This window comes from Emys orbicularis, chromosome 1 (genome assembly GCF_028017835.1).
Source record: "Emys orbicularis isolate rEmyOrb1 chromosome 1, rEmyOrb1.hap1, whole genome shotgun sequence".
Classification (NCBI taxonomy): Eukaryota; Metazoa; Chordata; order Testudines; family Emydidae; genus Emys; species Emys orbicularis.
The window spans coordinates 141,785,163-141,804,837 of record NC_088683.1 but is presented as its reverse complement, the minus strand read 5'-3'; the positions used below and the strand labels follow the sequence as shown (position 1 = coordinate 141,804,837).

The 19,675-nt window shown below is 45.6% G+C and overlaps 1 protein-coding gene across 1 annotated transcript in view; it reads left to right on the top strand.

Moving 5' to 3' along the window:
* The first annotated feature begins 1,922 nt into the window (after window positions 1–1,922).
* The window catches only part of PRMT8 (protein arginine methyltransferase 8), a 103,035-nt gene continuing 85,282 nt past the window's right edge, over window positions 1,923–19,675 (top strand). The window contains exon 1 of the mRNA XM_065402831.1: window positions 1,923–1,997. Coding sequence (XP_065258903.1) covers window positions 1,923–1,997 — 75 coding nt within the window. The remainder of the gene's footprint in view (window positions 1,998–19,675) is intronic.

Below are 19,675 nucleotides of genomic sequence, written 5' to 3'. Positions count from 1 at the left end.
ACCTATGTGGTATATGTTTATGTGTCACATCTCCTTGCAATGTATCACATGGCTAGCATCTCCAGTTCCCTGGTCTGTATGTATACATTGATCACGTCCCTGAAATGTATCACATAGCTAGAATCTCCGCTTAAGGGGGGAGTAGCTACATCTCTGTGTAAGTGAGCATATAAAAAATGTTCTGACCCCTTTCCTCTACTTGTTTCCTGTGTCCTGCCAGTTTAGCCCCAATTCCTGTGGAGAGAAGACAGCACAGCCAGTCTGGCTGTCGGCTCCATAAGTCACTAACACCTGCCCCAGGAATATCCCTGCCTCCTATGCGCGTATAGGCTCCTGTTGCTTGCATGGCCTCTGATGTGTTGCCAGCATTGCAGAGGTCAGCTAAGGATAAACTCTTCTTGCAACTCTTTTGTTACAGGAGATTATAAAAGAGGCTGCGCAAAAAAAAAAAAAAAAAAAAAAATCAGAATCAGAGAAGGATAAAGAGCAGGGGAGTAGGGGTGGGTGGGATATGAATGTGTGTACTAAAAATAGGCACCCAAATAAATGTTTAAGCTTCTTTGGACGTCTGTTGGCCTGACGGGTAGAAATGATTTAGGACAACGAACGGTGGTGAAGTTGATCAGGTACTTTAACGTGAAATAAACCCCTCTAGCTTTATTTTCTCACCCCACTCCCCCAACGAGATCAACACGATCACAGTGGGTTGGAGTTCAACTGGAATAAAGTGAAGACCCAGGAATACAGTGTGTAACATACACCCCCTCCCGCCCCTAGACACATCAACACGAGCCAGGCAAATCTAGCTCCGCTGTAAGACGACAGGAATCTAAAAAGTGCCGGGAGAAGGAGAACCAGAGAAACGTGCGGGAAGGGGGCACTTAACGACAGTTCCCACGGAGGAGGATGGACATAGGGAAGGGCTTGAAAAACAAAACGCTTGTTCTGGCTTTGCTGAGCAGCTGTGCTCATACCAGAGCGATCTTTCTGCACCCGGAGTCTGTTTGGGAGTCAGGCTCAGGCTAGAAGATGTAAGTCAGGAAACAGCAGCCGGGAGGAAGAGGCACACACACAAAACCAGAGCGAAAGAGGCTTCCTCCAAAAACCAAAGAGAAAAGAAGCCGGAGCAGAAGGAGTTAATGGGCTGACCCATAAAATTCTTCTCAAGGGCAGCGAGGCTTTGGAAAGAAAAGTGGGGCTGATCCGAAGGGGTGGGGGAGAAGGAAGGAAGAAAGTTGTGTGTGTGTGTGGGGGGGGGGGCTGATATAATTGTCCCTCCCAAGAAAGGTACATGAGATCAACTCCCAGAGTAGGACAGGAGCCCAGCCCAAGAACAGGAAGGGGATGCTGCTTCCTTTTGAAGATAGCCACGGAAAGAAGCTAGCAAATGCTTTACCAGCGTGAGCAGTGTGGGCTCCTTCCTTAAAAGCAAGTTTTCTGGAGTGGAGACTTAGAGAGCGAGAGAGAGGCGCCCAAAGAAGAAAGGAAGGGGCTATGGTTTCCTGGCCCCGCTGCTCTGTCTCTGGCTGCTTCTGCCTCTGGAAGATTAGCCACAGGACACAAAGATGCCCCGCTGGTCACTGCACGCCCAAGTTCAGTTTAGTTGGTGCTTCTTTGCTTTTTAGCCCGATTGCTTTCTCCGAGGGAGCAGGACGCGCAGCCCGGCAGCCTTTAGTGTAAGCTGAAGAGGGGGTTGCCTCCTAACTCATCTCAAGAGCTTGGTGGAGGCGGAAAAGAGGGGGAAAGGGAAGAAGAACTTGGAAGTCTCAAAGGAAAATTGGTGCCAGTGGAGGCAGCAGAAAGGACAAAGCAAATTAATTTGTTGCCTTTTTGTGTGTGTGCCAGTTTTTGGAGATCTTAAAAAAAAAAAAAAAAAAAAAAAAAGCACCCAGCCCCAAGCCCCAACCCCTTGGCTGGCTCTTATGGGAATGAAACACTCCTCCCGCTGCCTGCTCCTAAGGAGGAAAATGGCGGAGAATGCTACTGAGAACACCGAGGTAAGGAAGCGAGGCACAGGGACCTGCCCCCCGGACCCTATCCCCGGACACACACCCCGCTAGCAGCAGCAAGTGCAAAACTTTCCCCGCTCCGTCTGCTTGCTCCCGCCACTGTTGCTGCTGCGTTTTTGCATGGCCCCTACTCTGGCTGGTTTCCTCTCCAGCAGTGCGTCGATCCCTACATGTCAAGAACTTTCCACCTCAATTTGCCCTGCCCTCAAGCAGCAGGTTTTGATCTGAAGCGACTTCAAGTGCTTTGCGGCTGGGTAAAATGAAGCGCTGGGCTCTCCGGCCGTTCCTGGAGGTAGCAACGCTTCTCAGTCCGGCGCTCGGTGCACTCCATTGCTGCAAGCGTTGGGCAGCCGGGTGTGCAGGGGCTGGGGAGGGGAGGAGGGCAGCTGTCTTTCTGCAGCGCCCGGGATAGCTCCGCGAGCTCCGAGGGGGGGAGGAGGAGGCAGAGCTCTGCAGCATCCCGGGCAGCTCTTCGCTGAACTGCCAGGGAGTTAGGGAGCCAGGTCTCTGCAGCACCCGGGAGAGCTCCTAGCGTGGCTGCCAGGGGGGAGCAGAGCCCCCGGCTCCGCGTGCAAGCTGGCTAGTTGGCCGGGGCGGTGGAGAAGGCTCTCGCATGGCTTGGTGAGACTCCCCTAGGAGCTATCCAGGGTGCTGCAGAGAGAGAGAGAGAATATTTTCGCATTAGCTCCATGTCCTTTAGCTGCCTTCCCCAGCCTTGCACTGGTTTCCTTGGAGAAGCATCTGAGCGGTAATGGGGTCAGTAGCATTTGATACTCACTGAGCTCTCCTTGACCTGGCTGAGGTTTTCCAGGGGTTGTGGCTATTCTCTTGCTCCCGGGGAAGAAGAGACAGAATCAAATCCCCCGGCTGCCTGCATGTGTGAGAGCGAGCGAGAGCCAAACTCTCGGCTTCTATTAATAGGCTCTGCCTAGTGTTCTTCTTGCTGAATATTTAACATATGGTTACCCGATATGCAGCACCGTGAAATATGTATCCATCATGGCACTGCATGCTAACCAACTCACACTCCTATTCCGCTTCAGCCTCTCTCGCTCTCTCTCACACACAGCTGGCCTCCATTCCCTTAATATCCCTGCAGAGGTAAGAGACCAGAGCGAGCTTCTGTCTATTTCCACTGTTTTACAGCTATTTAAAAAGGTATTAGCCCCAAACACTCCCAGTCTCCCTTGCAGTGAATCCTAACAGTGTCTGTGTGATAGGGACACTAATCTCTGCTAACGGGTGTGTGGTAAAGGTCCAGGGATGTGCTTCACTCGCCCTGATATGAGAAGAGGGGGGTTATTTTAAACGAATATAATTCCAGCAATAAATCAAATGAGCATTCCTGTTCCTGCGTTACAACCCCCTCGAGTACCGTGGTAGAAGAGGCTGCTATAAATAGCAAGGAGTCAGGCAGCACATCTGTAAACTGTCCTAGTACTGATGGCACGTACTGTACCAGAGGTCCCAGATTCCTGGCCAGTACTGGAGGCAGAGGAGAATAAGCCCAGCTGCTTACTTTCAGAACCCTTCATTGTCCTTAAACGGGGGAGGGGAATATGAGCTGAACTCATTAACTTTCTCTCTTCCATCTAAACTTGATATCGCTGCATTTGGGGGGTTTATCCCCTCTCCTGCTGTCTTGTGCAATGCTGCACCCACTGCATTATGCATCTGCAGGGATGGCTTTCTTAAAAAAAAAAATCCACTCGGAAAGGAAGTGTATCCTGGTTACATGAGAAGCAGAATGCTAGGTTTTTTGCTCCTTATAATCTATGCAAATGCAAGATTTGTGAAACGAGAGCAAAATTATAGACTGGCATATTGCAGATAGACATTTTCTATTGTATTTGTCTATGCATGAAGCCAGCAAGGATGCATTGATAACATCTGGTAAAATATTGTCTCACGTTTATTAGCTTATTCATTTTCAGTTGTTAACGTTTCTTAATTTTTAAAAAGGAGAGAGAGAGACCCACATAATTAGAAATGCAACAGATAAAATATTGGTGTATTTTTGAAACTAGTTAACTACCAAACATCCTTATTCAGTAAAACCATAAAATGCCAAGTTGGGGCTCCAACTTGCATTCCCTGAGCCTTCCTCCCCAAACTCATCCTGAAGCCAGTGGATGTTTTGGAAGCAAAAAGAATGTAAGATAGGGCCCTTCGTTTGTGTTCTTATCATAATGAAGTTATGTAGGATCATCAATTGGTGTCAGCTGACTCCACCTGAAGTCAATGGAGCGACACTGATTTACATCAGCTGATGATCTGGCCCATACTCTTAATTTTCTAAAGTACTAAGGTACTAGGGTGACAGGCAGTATATAAAAAAAGTGAGACACTCAGACAGATGAGCAGTTAAAACAGTTAAGAAATGGCCAAAACATGTCACTGCCAAATTATTCTAAAATCATCTGGATCTTATTCATATTGATTTCAAGCTCTTACCAAGACAATTACATACATGTAGCATTACCATTTTGTGATAAAGGACACTAGATTACAGAAATCCACCACACATGTATCTAAGATCATTATGGCTACAAATATTGTATGTCAAGCACTTTTCTTATACCGTGCTGAGTTAAAAAAAACAAAAACAAATATAGACCCAGTCCCAGAAACCCTTGCTCATGCGAGAAACCTCAGTGAAATAAATGGGACTACTTGTGAGTAAAGGAGGACTATTCATGCCAGTGGAGGATTTACAGGAGTAGGCCCATATTTTATCAATTTCTAGACATTTACAGTGTTAACACTATTTTATATGCACTATGGGCTAGACCCGCAAAGGGATGTAGGTATCAAAATGCCACTTGAGGCATCTAACACAAAAATTTAGATCCTCAACTCCCCTGCTCAGCTGCTGACTAACCCTGTAGACACTTATATTCTTTAGATGCCAACGTTGCCCTGGCAAAGTCAACACGGTGCCTAAATTTCTGCACGTGGGCATGCACAAAGCTGTCTAAATTCTGATGCTGCTTGGCTGTTCAGCACCTAAGCCCTGGTGGGATCCTCAACCCCCCCCCACCTATCTTGTCTGTGGGGCCTGATCTAGAAGGGATTTTTAGAGGCCACTTAAGAGCATGCCTACTACATTGGGCCCTGCACAAAACAAAACTGGAGGAGGAGATGGTGCCCCCCACTCATAGAAGTTGTTCTACTTTGTATAAAGAATTCAATATTCATTGGGCCAGGATGAGAGACTGAGAATGACTCTATACCCCAGTGGTTAGGGCACCCACCTGGGAGACCCAGGTTCCAGCTCCAATAAATGTTTAATTATTGTATACACAGTGAAACAACTTCAACAGGAGAAATTGAGAGAGCCCTACATCAGAATATGCCATAGCTCAGGGAGTAGGGCACTCACCTGGAGGTAGGAGGCCTGGGTCCAAGTCCCAGCTCTGACCACTGGACTACAGGGTATAAGGGCATCACCTCCTCCTGATTTTTTTGTGAGAAAGAACTGACCTGGCTTAGGTACTTAATGGCTTCACAGCTGTGAAGCCCAAGTGGAGATAGGCATCTTCCTCCAGTCCAGATTTAGGCACCTAACTCCATTTGAGGGCCAAGGCTTAGGCCACACCCCTCTCCTCAGCATTTCACTTCTGGCTAGCTTAGGTGGCCCCCCGTTCAGCGTGCAGTATGTGGGGAGCCAGAGTGCCTAACCTGGGGCTGAGGCTTTCACAGGCCAGCAAGGCAGCTGAAGTTACTCATTGCAATGCTGAGTCTAAGTCCCCTTTGTGGATATAGTCCTCTGGGCCTGATTCAATGTTCAGTGAAGTGAATGAGAGTCCTGCCATTGACTTCAATGGGCATTGTATCAAGCCCTGTATTTATATACAAGAAGTCCATTAGAGTGCTATTTGCCAACATTTCTACAAAGACATTTATTTTCAGGGCCTTTTCTATTTCTTTATTTATACAGCACCCTGGGCATGGTGCTTTACGGAAAAATAAAAGACAGGGGGCTGAAACCAAAAGCCCTCTGTGCATAGTATTCACAGTGAAGTCAATGGAAGCTCCTCTCAGTCATGGCTGGCTTGCAAGATTTGGCTCAAGGTCTCTGCCTGACTAGTGTACAGTCCCAAAGCCAATACTACAGAGCTTTACTCTCAGGAACCATCCCATTGACTTCAGTGTAGGGCTATTCATGTGAATAGGGCTTTGGGGTCAGTGCCTCAATTATGGGACTGATCTTATAAATCCTTATTCATATGATCCATCCCATTTACATCAGTGAGGCTGCTTGTGTGAGTAATAGGTTCAGAACTGGGCCCTGTAGGAATAACGGAAGGCAGAAAGATAGAAAATAAAGGGAAAAGGAAAATTGCTTTTGGAAGAGCATTTATGCAAAGTGTCCCCAAAATCCCTATTGTTGCACTTGCATGGATTGCTTGGTCTATTCATTTAATATGAATGGGCATGGAGGAAGGAGATGTCAGTTCTAGATCTGAGTTTAGCAATGGAAAACAAGTCTAAAAAATGAGATTTCAGGAGGAGAGGGTGTGTGCTTGATACATATAGAGTTTAAGGCCAGAAGGGACCACCGCATTATCTAATCTGACCTGCTGTACATCACAGGCCACCAACACCACCCAGCACCGGCACGCTAAACTGAACAACTGAAACAAGACCAAAGTATTACAGACGTCAGGAAACTAGATAATTGTGTGCCACAGGCAGAGACTAGGAGGGACTGAGGTGCACCAATGCCTGAGGCTTCTGGAATGTCAGAGAAATAATTAAGTGAGATATACAGAGATAATCCTGGCAAGTGACCTGCACCTACATGCTGCAGAGGAAGACTAAAAAACCCCAGCATCACTGCCTGTATGACTTGGGGGAACATTCCTTCCTTACCCACATATGACAATCAGTTAGACCCTGAGTATATGGGCAAAAGTCAGCCAGCCAAGCACCTGAGAGAGAGAATACTCAAGGTCACCTCAGAGTCCCTGGCCTACCCTGTCTATCTCTATTTGTGACCATCTTCGATACTTCAGAGTAAGGAAATTAAAAAAAAAAAATCTCCCAGCAGGAACAAAATCCCTTCCTGACCCTTGCCAGTGGCTGGTCCAGGTGCAGGGAGTAGTGTGAAAAAAAAGCATGAAGGCATGAGTGATACAAGGAGTTTATAACCTGACTGTTACATTGATAGGGGTTATATACATAGCTGGAGTCTAAGTCCCCTGTAATAAACCATCCAATGATTATACTCATCCATACGCACCATTTACACCTCTGACTGATATCATAGTCCAGAGGCTGTGGATTTGGGGGCAGGAGTACATGGGCCAGGGCCCAACCACTTCTTGGCTGGCTCAGACTTGTGTGGTATTGCAACCCTGTGTGCCAGATTGCAACACCACTCACTCAAATTTGGATTGGGTGGGGGGAGGAGGGTCAGGTTGCTGGTGGTGATGGGGTGCCTGAGAGGGGAAGAGGAGGGTCAGGCAGGGGGAGAAATCTATCCCCCCTCCCCTTTAAATTGTACTTTGCAGTCCCTGTAATAGTCCTATTTTTATTACAATAGACCCTAGATGCTCCAGCTGAAACTGGGCTAATTGCTGTACAAGCACACAGTATGGCAGTCTGTGCCCTGAAGACCTCAAAATCTAAAGAGATTAGATAAAGGGTGGGAGAAAGGAAGTACTAATATCCCCATTTTACAGATGGGGAATAGATAGATTAAGTGATCTGCTAAAGGTCACACAGGATGTGTGTGAAAGAGCCAAGAAATGAATCTAGATCTCTTGAGTCCCAGCCTAGTCTGACCTCCTGCACATAGCAGGCCACAGAACCTCATCCACCCACTCCTGTAATGGACCCCTAACCTCTGGCTGAGTTACTGAAGGCCTCATATCATGGTTTAAAGACTCCAAGTTACAGAGAATCCACCATTTACAGTGTTACATCATCCTCCCTCTGTACTTACAGAAAGTCCTGGTTCTCTTCCATGGATACAGAGGGCCATAGACACAATGAAAATCGTGTGATTCTGCTGTACCCCCTGGTATGCAGGATGCCAGTAGTCCTTAAATGTGGATGTGAACTCTGAGTACTGCAGAGCCCAGGTCTGTGAAAGCTCCTTCTCTGCCATTGTGGATGAAGACATTAAGGTGGTCTGTGTGAATGAGAAGGTCAGTGGATCTGCAACCACACAAATCCACCACTATGGATGGATGGGTGGAAAAACTGTGAGGGCTACTTGCAGCCCTGAGTCTTCACAACTACTTTGTGGCCCAGGAGTAGGATTTCATTTCCCAGTCACTCCTGTGGCACAGGATTTGTTTTTAATGAGTAATTAAAGTAAAACTCAACACAAGCTAAAAACCTATTAGGAAGATTTTTGCTAATGAGAGAGACAGCATGGCCTAGTGGCTAGATCATTGGTTTGGGACTGAAAAGACCTAGATTCTATTCCTGGCTCTGTTGCTGGCCAGCTGGGTGACCTTGGACAAGTCATTCCCCCCGGTGTCTCAGTTTCCCCATCTGTAAAATGGGGATAATGATAGTGACATCCATTGTAAAGCACTCTGAGACTGACTGATGAAAAACACTAAATAAGCATACTGTTTTCATAGATTCATAGATTCATAGATTCTAGGACTGGAAGGGACCTTGAAAGGTCATCGAGTCCAGTCCCCTGCCCTCATGGGACTTGTTTCAGTACATGACTTCAGAACTCCTTGCATGAAAGAATACCGCCGAGTAGAAGTTACTTACACCAAGAGAGATGGGACAGGAGTAGGGTGACCAGATGTCCTGATTTTAAAGGGACAGTCCCAATTTTTGGGTCTTTTTCTTATATAGGCTCCTATTACCCCCCCATCCCCTGTCCCGATTTTTCACATTTGCTGTCTGGTCCCCCTAGATGGCAGGGTAGTGGAAGTGATGACGGACTCTGACTCTTTCCGAGGCACGGTGCCGACCGGGTTGTAGCATGTCACCACTGAGAAAACAGCTTGTGACATGCCTTTCAACTTTACTGAGAGGTAACATGTCCCAAAATCTTGTAACACTGGAGAGCAGAAAGTTGTAATGCCCGTGGTGATGATAAACAGCATATCGGAGTTATATGGACCAGATCCTTAGCCCATGTTCCAGTCAGAACTGGCTGGGAAACAGTGTTCTGTTCCTGTGGGATTTTTTTCCCGTCGGGACTAAAAGTCAAAATTGTGAAAAGGTTTGTGAACCGATGCACCAAAAAACATTTCAGCTTGGGTCAAGTGTTTTGATAATTTGGAAACTTTGGTTAAAACAGTTTTTGAATTGGGAGAGTCGTGGAAATTGACCCTGCCCTGCAACTAGTTTTGATTTCAACAAATCAGCATTTTCTGACAAAAACCCCCACACGTTTTCAGAAAAGTCCCAACTAGCTCTACTCCAGCTGCTTTGTGCTGCTGAGACAGTGAAAAGCAGCCAGAAAGCTATCCTAAAGGGGCACCTGAGAATTCCCACTGACACAGGGGAATGCTCAAGTAGTGTAGAGCTTGATTAGGGAGCAAAGCAGAGCACATCCCATTCCATCTGATCCTCAGCTGGTGCCTTGCCTCTGCAGCCAATATAAGTTAGACTATCCCTTCAGTTGCTCTAATTTATAATGGGGGCTGTTTTGGCTTTTAGCCAGCCCAAGATTGGGGGAAAGGGAACTCTGGCTGAGAACCACCTTCCCCTCCCCACTCCAGTTGTGCAGGACATACATTTGGCTCAGGTGAGGATTATGCCCAGTGTAATTAAATGCTCTCTATCCCTACTCAGAATTAATACAATGTTCAGGTTGTGAAATCAAACACTAAAAAGTCAGGACATTCCTAGAATTAGGGCATCTTCTACATTGTTATCCTGACCCATTGCATAACAAAGGTATTTTGGGGTGTGCATTAATAATATAAAATAAGATCCAGGAATGTTTATATTTAATAAGAATCATAGAACTTAGAGATAGACAAGACCTACTGGATCCTCTGGTCTGTTTCCTTGCCCGTATAGGGTCATTCACTACAGCACATTTGTTAATGTCCGGTCTAATTACACATATTGTCAAGGCCCGGCTTGACAAAGCCCTGGCTGGGATGATTTAGTTGGGGTTGGTCCTGCTTTGAGCAGGGGGTTGGATTAGATGACCTCCTGAGGTCCCTTCCAACCCTAATCTTCTATGATTCTATATGCTGTTTTGTAGTGTAGAATGTGCTGTTTGTCCTGGGGTCATTAAGGGACAGATTGTGCTTGCTTTGAGGATGTTGTGGTTCTACACTAACCCAAGAGAGCTCCAGGAGCATGCATGGAGGGTGCATGGAGAGTGTGTACTCTACACAGGAACATGGGAATTGCCATACTGGATCTGAGCCTTCGTACACCTAGTTCAGTGGGAGATAACTTGTCCCTTTTAGGGACCAATTTGCTGCTGCTTGGGTGGCTGGGTCACAATGGAGAATGGAATTAGTACTATTGGCCCCCTTCCCCCCCAGCCCTCCTTGCCCTGCTTGTGGTGATTTGTGCTAAGAGGGTAGCAGACTTTTGTCCCCAAAGGTACCAGGAGGGGACAAGGGACAGGGCACATTCTAGTCGTGACATTACACTAACCTCTTTTACTTGTAAACTATTTTTAGATCACCGAGAAAAATAGTAGTGGCAGGTGAATGGCGAAGTGAGTTGCTTTGGTCTCTGATTTCAGAGCATTCTGCTGGTTAGTACGCTGCCCACCAGCTTCAGCAGCAGCTTGACTTTGATCTAGGCTTGGTTCCCCTGAGCTGTGCCAGCACTTGCTTCTGCATGGCTGCTTATGCGTGTGGAGAAGCTGCACAGCGTTCTTTGTGCGTCGCTCCTGAGCGTGGTGCCACAAGTGTTTAATCTAAAGCCGATGGGCAGAGAAGCTGGCTGTTATTCAGCAGACTCATAGGCTGTTTCTGGGAGTTTGAAGCCTAAGTGAATGAGCTAAATACCTGCAACTCCCATTGACTTCACTGGCCATGCTGGATGCTCAGCAACAGCACCTGGCTTCCGGTCAAGCCTGTATTTTGGGGACTGAAGGGAAGGGTCAGACAGATTTTAAATTCTGTAATAACTTGGGGTTTCCTACCCCATTTTTCTTTCCTCTGTGGGAATATCCTCTAAATACAATAACAAAAACATGTCCATATTAAGGAGCAAGGGAACTACTCCTAGAGCCAGATGTGACTCCTCAGCCACTAGCTGTACTGGCATGCTACAGCGGTGCCCTCACAGAGGTACAATGCCACCTGCAGTTCAGCAGTTGCCCACCCTTAGAAAGCATGCAGTGGGCAATCCTCTACCCCTACTCAGAGCCAGCTAGTGTCACTTGTAAGTACTGTCTTCATGGAGATCTTGTGTGTCCTGAGCACAGAGAATATGACCGTGTTCTGCTGCTGCACAGAGGCACAAAGGAGTGGAAAGTCCCTTGAGCCTTTTCCCCACCCTTGAGCATCTGCACAAGGCTGGACACAATTTAGCTCCTATAATGTAATAGGAAATTATATGGGCTTTATGATGGAGAGAGTATTGAACCTGGTGGTCCTGGAGATGCCTTTCGCCTCAGACAATCTAATAAAATAAAGACATAATTTAAAAAGGCAGCAAAAATTTTGTCCCTTTTGTCTGCAAATACAAAAATTGAGTCTTGCTTTGAAAAATTGGAATGGAAGATGGATTATTTTGGTTTCATTGGATTAACAATTTGGAGAGCTAGACATCGGAATTGGAAAGGAGGAGGATTCAGGCAATCGCTGCCAAGACTGCTTTTTTGAAAACTCTGTTAAGTGCAGTGATGGAAAATAATTTATCCTTGTATTCTGAGAGTGAAACGTTACAGCATCATAAATAAATCTGAATGTCTTGGCTTTCCAGTCAGAAGTGAAGATTCCAGTAACAAAACATATGCAAGGAAATTATGGAGAGAAAAAGTTCTTAGCTAAAATCTTAGACCTGGGCACAATAAACAGAGAAGTAAGTGTTAAGGTTAAAGTGTTGCCCTCGGACTTGGGAACCCACATTGAGCTCCCTGCTTTGCCACAGACTTCCTGTGTGACCATGGGCAAGAAAATGAGGGTACGTGTACACTTCAAGTTGGGGGTGTGATTCCCAACTCAAGGAGACATGCTAGCACAATGAGAGCTAGTGCACCAAATATAAAGGATAGCCGTGGCAGCACAAGGAGCTAGCCGACCTGATTATGTACCCATTCGAGATGCTAGGCATGTAGTCAGGCTGGTTAGCCCCTCTATTTTTTAGTGTAGTAGCTTGATCAGAGCTAGCTAGTGTGGGTATGCCTCCCTGAGCTGGGAGTCACACCCCCATCTCAAGTGTAGATATGCCTCAAGTCTCTCTGTGCCTTAGTTCCCCATCTGTGTATGTAGATAATAGCCCAGCTCTACCCTAACAGGAGCATTATTAAGATGAATGCATTAAAGAAGGTGAGGCTCTCAGATACTATATATAGATGGGGGCTGTATATAGATCACGTAAGATCTGAGGTATGGGATACACATACTGTATTCAACTCTGACCTAACTTACAGTGGTATATCAGGAGTAACTCCGCTGAAGCCAATGATGTTACACTGGTGTAAATGGAGATCGGAATCAGGCCCATGATTAAGTCTTCGGGGGCGTACAGGGAGACAGGGACTAGAGTACATTTTCTCTATTGAAACAGAATTTCTGTCTAGCTGCATACAGCAGCTGGTGTAAATCAGCATAGTCCATTGAAGTCCATGGAGCTCTGCCAGCTGACACAAGCTGAGTATCTGGCATGTTGTTTTTTCTCCTGCATGCTTTGATGATTTTTCTTACAGTGTTTATGGAGGATGAATATTTTAATAAATAGGGTTTTTTAAAAATAAATAAATAGTAAACACAGAAATCTATGTTAAAGTGATGTTTTGGGTCAAACACTTCTTGTTCATTTATTTACCCAACAAAGATCAGGCCACATCCAAGAAGCCACTTCTGTTCCCTCCCCCGACAATCAGATTTTGCTTCTTGCCTAATTGTACAGATCAGCCAACTGATGCAAAAGGAGACATCACATCTGACCTTCAGTCACATCGGGTTCTAGTCTCTTCTCTAGGGTCCTGATCCTGTGAAATATTAAGCACCATCCCCTCCGATTGACTTCACAGGCAGCATTTCTGGGGGTTGAGGCCCCTGGGTATGTCCACACTGCAAGTGAAGGTGTAATTGTAGCACAAGTAGGCATATTTGTGCTAGATTTAATCTAGCTAACACAGGTAACAATAGTAGTGAAGATGTGGTATCATGGGCTAGCAACCTAAGTATATATCCGGGGTCCCTGGCAGCATTTTACATGAGCAATTAGCCTGTGCCATTGTGTCATCAGTACTATTATTATCCATGCTAGCTAGATTAAAGCTTGCATCAGTATGCCTTCACAAACATTGTAGGTGTGCCTACTACAATCACCCCTTCACTTGCAGTGTAGACACACTGTGAACTTAACTTCCTGCCTGTGTTATTCAGAGTAACATGTATTTGGAGAGGATAGTTCCACCAGGGAGTGATTCATCTGGAATTTGAACTCATTGTCCTCCAATATGTTAATTCCTTGCTATCACCATTAGATTATTCTGCCTTTGTGGACTGAAAGCTTGATCCTACAGAGGGGGAGTGTAAGCCTACTGTGTCTCAAGGCCAGGGCGCCCCCGGTGGTGGTGTCGGGGAATTGGTATGTTCGCTGGATGAAGTTGTTGGGCAGCCTGTCTGGTGGCTGCTCAACTGCGCAAATGACAGTTCAAACCTCCTGGGTGAGGGTTCAACAAATAAACAGGCAGTCTATAGCTCCAATCTCTTGACCAAGGATTAAACAATCAAGCCAGCTAAGGCTCTGCCCTTGTAGATGGGAGCTGAGCGATTAAACAGTCCATCTCTTAGGCCTCCTAGCTGGAGTAAACAACTAGCGTCTACGGCTCTGGACTCCAGGTTGAGAGCTGTGCAGTTCAACAGGCTAAAGTTCAGACCTCCCAGGGAAGGGCAGATTAAGCAACAGCGTCTGGGACTCAGGCCTTCTGAATGGGCTGAGCACCGAAACAGTCTATAGTTCCGGCCTCCTGGCTGAGCAAACAACAATAGTCTATGGCTCAGGCCTTCTAGGACGAGGGCTGAACAGGCCACAGTCAATGGCTTGGAGCGCTTGGTTGAGGGCCGAGCAAATAAACACTATCTCTGGCCTTCTGGCCTACAGGATAGTGCCCATCCAGCCCTGTGAAGAGGCTGTGGGGGGGTAAGGGGAACTGGGCCCACGCTGCTCCACTGAGTCCCAGCCCAGGGCACTTGACGTGATGAATGACCCCAATACAGGGTCAGCAGGGAAACATGGAGTCACTGCATTGCCTCCTGGCAGCACAACGGGACCAAAGTCTCGTTACCCTGGGCTACTTCCTACTGGCTCCTGGTGGGGATGCTCCGTCGCTGCTGGGGCCTGGTTCCCAGTCTCACAGCCCTTCTTTCACTCCCTCTGCAGGGCGGTGGTTTGCCTTTTCTGCCTGCTGCTGGTTGTGCGCTCTGCTGGTGGCTCAGCTCCCTCGGAGGGACATTTGCCTCCTTCACTGGTCCAGCCCCAACTGAGCTGCGGGGTGTAGCTTTTATATTTCCTATCCCGCCCCTGTACTTCCTGTAAAGGGGGCAGGGTGGGGTGGAGTTAGCTGTGCCCAACAGGGTCACTTAATCCCCTCTGTACCAGAGTGAGGTCACTGTTCCTCACGACAGGCAAGGTTGTGTGATAGCAGCACCGAGCCACTGGTGTGGCTGGTGAGCAGACGGGAAAAAGAAGCACATTTCACTGGGCACAGAATATCATGCATGCTTCATCCTTTTCATTTCAACCATTTTCAGCACTTAGTAATTCTGGGTTTATCTTGATGTTGCTGAAGTTAAGCATGTTGAAGGTGAAGTTTCCCTTAAGTGAAAAGCCATTGTATCTTGTAGGGGAGGGGCCACCTTACAAAGTCTTTAGTGGGGTTGGGAACTGAAATGGAAGGAGCAAAGTAGAAAACAAGAGAATGGGGAGATGTGTTCATATCAACTTGCTGCTAAGGCCATTCATTATCATCAATTCGCAGCCGCAGCAGCAACAGCAGCAAAGGAAATATTCTCCCCCTCAATTTCCTGACAGAAATGTCAGGAATCAGGGAGCCAAAGGCTTGGGTGATGGGTTAGATTTCCAGGGGATTGGGTCAATGCTCCCTTTATACTGCTTGTAAATAAACAACTTGATCTTTGCAACAGCTCCTAGAGACTCATGCAAAATACAGTCTCTCTGTTTGCAAACCAGAGTGAAATTGACTTCTGCTAGGTTTTAATCACACAATGCAGGATTGCCCAATCATGGAACTAGAAAGCACACCATGTGACTAGTCATGTGATCCATCCCAACCAACCTGAGATGAGATAAGAACATGACATTCAGAAAAGCACAAAACATTTTGTTTCAGTTAGTTCAGGTGAATTTTGTTTAGCATTCCCTTGGAATCTCCATTAAACTAACCTTTTGCCAGTTCCAGCACCATTTTGCCAATGCTTAACCAAATCTAAGCTTGATAAGTTTCATTTGAATCAATATTGTGTGTTGACCATGAAGCTTTGTAACTCGTGATCCAGTAAGGCAAAGTAAGCTGAGGAGAGGAGGTGATGCAGGCTGATAGGCTGGCTAGAACACTGTACCCATTAGATGTCATGAGGCAGTCAAGATATACTCTTCTGTCAGCGTCTGGCCCTCAGAGCTTCTCCTGCTCTCAATTTCTCCTAATTGCATTCAGGTAGCTACTTCTCCTCATTGGCAACAGTCGTATGAGAAAATCCTTAAAATGGCTTCTAGAGACATCATTAGCATGTGCTGGATTAAGCACCTATCTCCTAACCATGGCTTATTTCTGCTCTCCTGTCTTCTCCAGCTGTGCTCATTTCAGTTTCAGTTCAGGATTGAGCTTTGCTCACCTTGCTGAGCACTGTGTATATTTCCCTCACACCGTGGAAGCTTTCCTGTCATGTCATTGAGCAAAATCTGAGTCCTGAGCTCTGGCTCTGCATTTCAGCAGCTGGCAGGATTGACTCATTGTCCAAAGCAAGGATATGGAAAATTAAGGCTGTTATTCCATTCAACTTATTTCTTCATTAAATATTAAACCCTGTATGGAATATTAAACCACACAGTGTTCTCATTAATACTAGACTTAAGAACAGCTGAGGGAGTTAAGGATATATCTCAGCTAGAGAAGAGCAAAACAATCACAGGGAAAAACGGACTGTTTTTTAGTGGCACTTGTTGGAAAAACTACTGGTCCTCTGCACTCGTAGAAATGGGTTCAAATATAGTGTAGTAAGACTCTCCGAAAGGCAAGACCATGGTGCATCATGGGAGATGTAGTCTGACCAAAGAGCCCTGTGTATAGAGGAAAATGGGTGCATGAGACACCTGAACTACAACTCCCATGCAGCGCTGCAGCAGCATTTTCAAACAGATTTTAAAAAAATTTTGGCTGAATTTTTCCAATTTTAGGTCAACATTTTTCAGTATTTGAATTTCTGGTGAAATACTGAAATGTTCTGCAGAAAAGCATCCCAATTTTTGGATCAGCTTTGTACTCTGTAGCACAGAGAGTATGTATCACATGGCCTTCAACATTAGGTTGTCTCTCAGTGGTCCAAGTAAGCCCTGTATTTGCACAAAGATGGATTGCAATGTGAGCACCTTATATATGGCCTGATCTGTCTTTCTTACATGTATCTATCTTCCTTATCTACCATCCTGCATGTTACTCTTCCTTCAAGCATTGGGGACAGAGCAAGTGTGACACTAGCGCAGTGTTTTTGTGAGCATTGGTTTAGAAAAGGTTAACCTGTATAATAGAAGTAGGATAAGTCTCAAAATTATTTCTTGCATTTCTGCTTTTTCCTACCTTACATTCCATTTTTCCTGGTTTTTAAAGAAAAAAAAACCACTTTTTTTTTTGGAGTGCCTGAATGTAATAGGAGGTTAAAATAGTTAGAAATAGTTAGAGGAGGATTTTAGGCTATGAGAGTGCTGTCAATTGTTACTGTAAGGGTGGAATTGTATTCTTCTGGGATTCTTTTCTTTTACAAGAGACATACATTTACAGAGCCTCCAGGCAATTATTTCATTGGAAAAATATCTCTGTACACCCTTCATGTCATCTCTCTACCTGCCAGCTCTCTATTCCTTTCCTCAGCACTAGGCCAATAATGCTCCTAAGTGCTCATAAAATATTTCTTGAAGTTGCTGCCTTGTATAGTGGCAGAAAAATGTATCCAGTTTAATATTTGTTGTTTGGATGATCTGTTTCCAGATAATGTAACTGAGTAATAAATGGAGACAGTCTAATCTCACACTGTTTGTACCCTGGTGTAAATCCATCAATTTCAATGAAATTATTTGTGATTTACAGTGGTATCCCTATGAGTCTACTTAAGTATGCAAATGTCATATTAAATTAGTTTTTGTCATATTATGGATTCTTCAGCAGGCTCTAAAGTTTATGGTACACGATTTCATGGGTGTATAAAAGTTTTAGTGATATGGTCTCTTGCATCCCTTTTGCATTTAACAATCAAACCCGTGGAAAGGCATTTCGGAACTATCAAGAGCTGGCTTTTGTATTAATGTGAAGCTACACATTGTGTTGTACTCTTGTTTATGTTAGCATTGTTAGCAACAATTGATTAGGGTATATAATAAAGTTAATATCATAGGTAACATTTTTCATGGGCCTAATCCAAACCTTACTGGAGTCAATGGAAAGGCTTCCATTGACTTCAATGAGCTTTGGATCACACCACACATTTTTTAGTATTGGAGATGTATGAGGGCCCCAGTCTTTAATCTTTATTCTCACTGGGTAGTACTTAGGCAACAAATCCCATGTAACTCATTGAGACTATTCATATGCGTAAGACCTAATCAGTATGATCAGTTAATTAGAATTAGGCCCCTGTTCAGCAAGATATTAAGCATGAGTCTAATTTTACGCACCAGTAGTTCCATTGGCATATATGGAACTAACATGTGCTCCCATTTAGGTTCATGGCTGAGCCCCTTGCTGAATCCGGGCTTAAAGCATTAAAAAGTTAGATTCACAAAGGGATTCAGACATTGCGATGCTCAGCATTGCAACGCCTAACTTTTAAACGTCTAGAAAACCACTGGGATTCACAAAACCTGCGTTAGGTGCTCAGGCTTCCTATACCCCTAAGACTGGGATTCACAAAAGTCAGCATGCTAAGTGGCTCCTCAACTAAGCTAGCCAATGGAAGATGTGAAGGAGAGGGGTGTGTCCTAAACCCTGCCCTCGCAGGGAGTTCAGCACCTAAGTCCAGGCTAGAGGGAAGCATCAACCTCTGCTCAGGATTCTCAGCAGTGAACCCTCTTTAGGCATTTCTTCATCTTGCAAGCAGTAGCTGTAGCCACCAGCTCAAAACTACTCAGTGAGTAGGGTATTCACCTGGGGTGTGGGAGACCACTGGTTCAAGTCTTCCCTGTCCCAGCCTGATGCAAAGAGGTTTGAATAGGGAATCTGCCACCACTCAGGTGACTGGCCTAGCCAATGGGCTATAGGGTAGTCTGATGTAGGTCTCCCTCAGTCTCTCCTGTTGAAGCTGTTCCACTTTGGAGAAATAAATATATAAATATTAACTGGGCCAGAAAGAGAGTGAGAATAACTCTATAGCTTTGTGGTTAGGGCACCCATCTGTGAGGTGGGAGACCCAGGAGCCAGTCCCCCTGCTCCCATGATTCTATCTATACACAGTGGAACAGCTTCAACTGGAGAGATTGAGGGAACCCCTTGTCAGAATATCCTATAGCCCAGTGGCTAGGGAATGCACCTGAAAGGTGGCAGATCCTTGTTCAAATCCTTTCTCCCCCTCAGGTGGAGGTGAAGGGGGATTTGAACTGGGGATCTTCCACATCCCAAGTGAGTAGCCTAACCACTCTTTGAAAGTTATGAGGGAAGTCCTCCCCCATTCCCCAGCTGTTCTGAGTGGAGGTAGGCATGCTGCGAACACGCCTTCAGGATCAGGCCCCTGCAGGCGAGAAAGGCAGAAGGACACCTATCTTCCCCTGGTTCCTACATTGCACTGGGGCTTAGGTGTCTGGACAACAAAAGTGAGGCAGCAGCGTGCATGCCCAGAGGTGCCTAAGGAATGTCTAGTGCCAAAATGTAGGCGCTGAGTGAATTTAGGTGCCTACAGGGTTAGACAGCAGCTGAGGGTTTTTTTGTAAATACCAATGGCATCTAAATCTGGGATTTAGGAACCTAAAGTGGCAGTTTGGCACCTCAGTCCCTTTGTGAATCTAGCTGTCTGAGCTTGATCCAAACCCTATTAAAGTCAGCTGCAGACTTTTCATTGATTTCATTGGGCTTTGGAACAGGCACTAAAGGGACATTAATAGGAGTTCTGTATACGCCTTAGGCCTGAAGCTGTGGGTTGCTGATCTCAGTCTCTTTCAATGAGATTTCTACTTAACATAAAAACAACAATGTATCTTTAACTCTTAATGTCTGGCACTTCACTTCTGTTTGCATATAAAGGTTTTTGGACTTGGTAAAACAAAGCTAAAGACTGTTTAACGACCAGCTATAAGTAAGTCTACTTCATTAA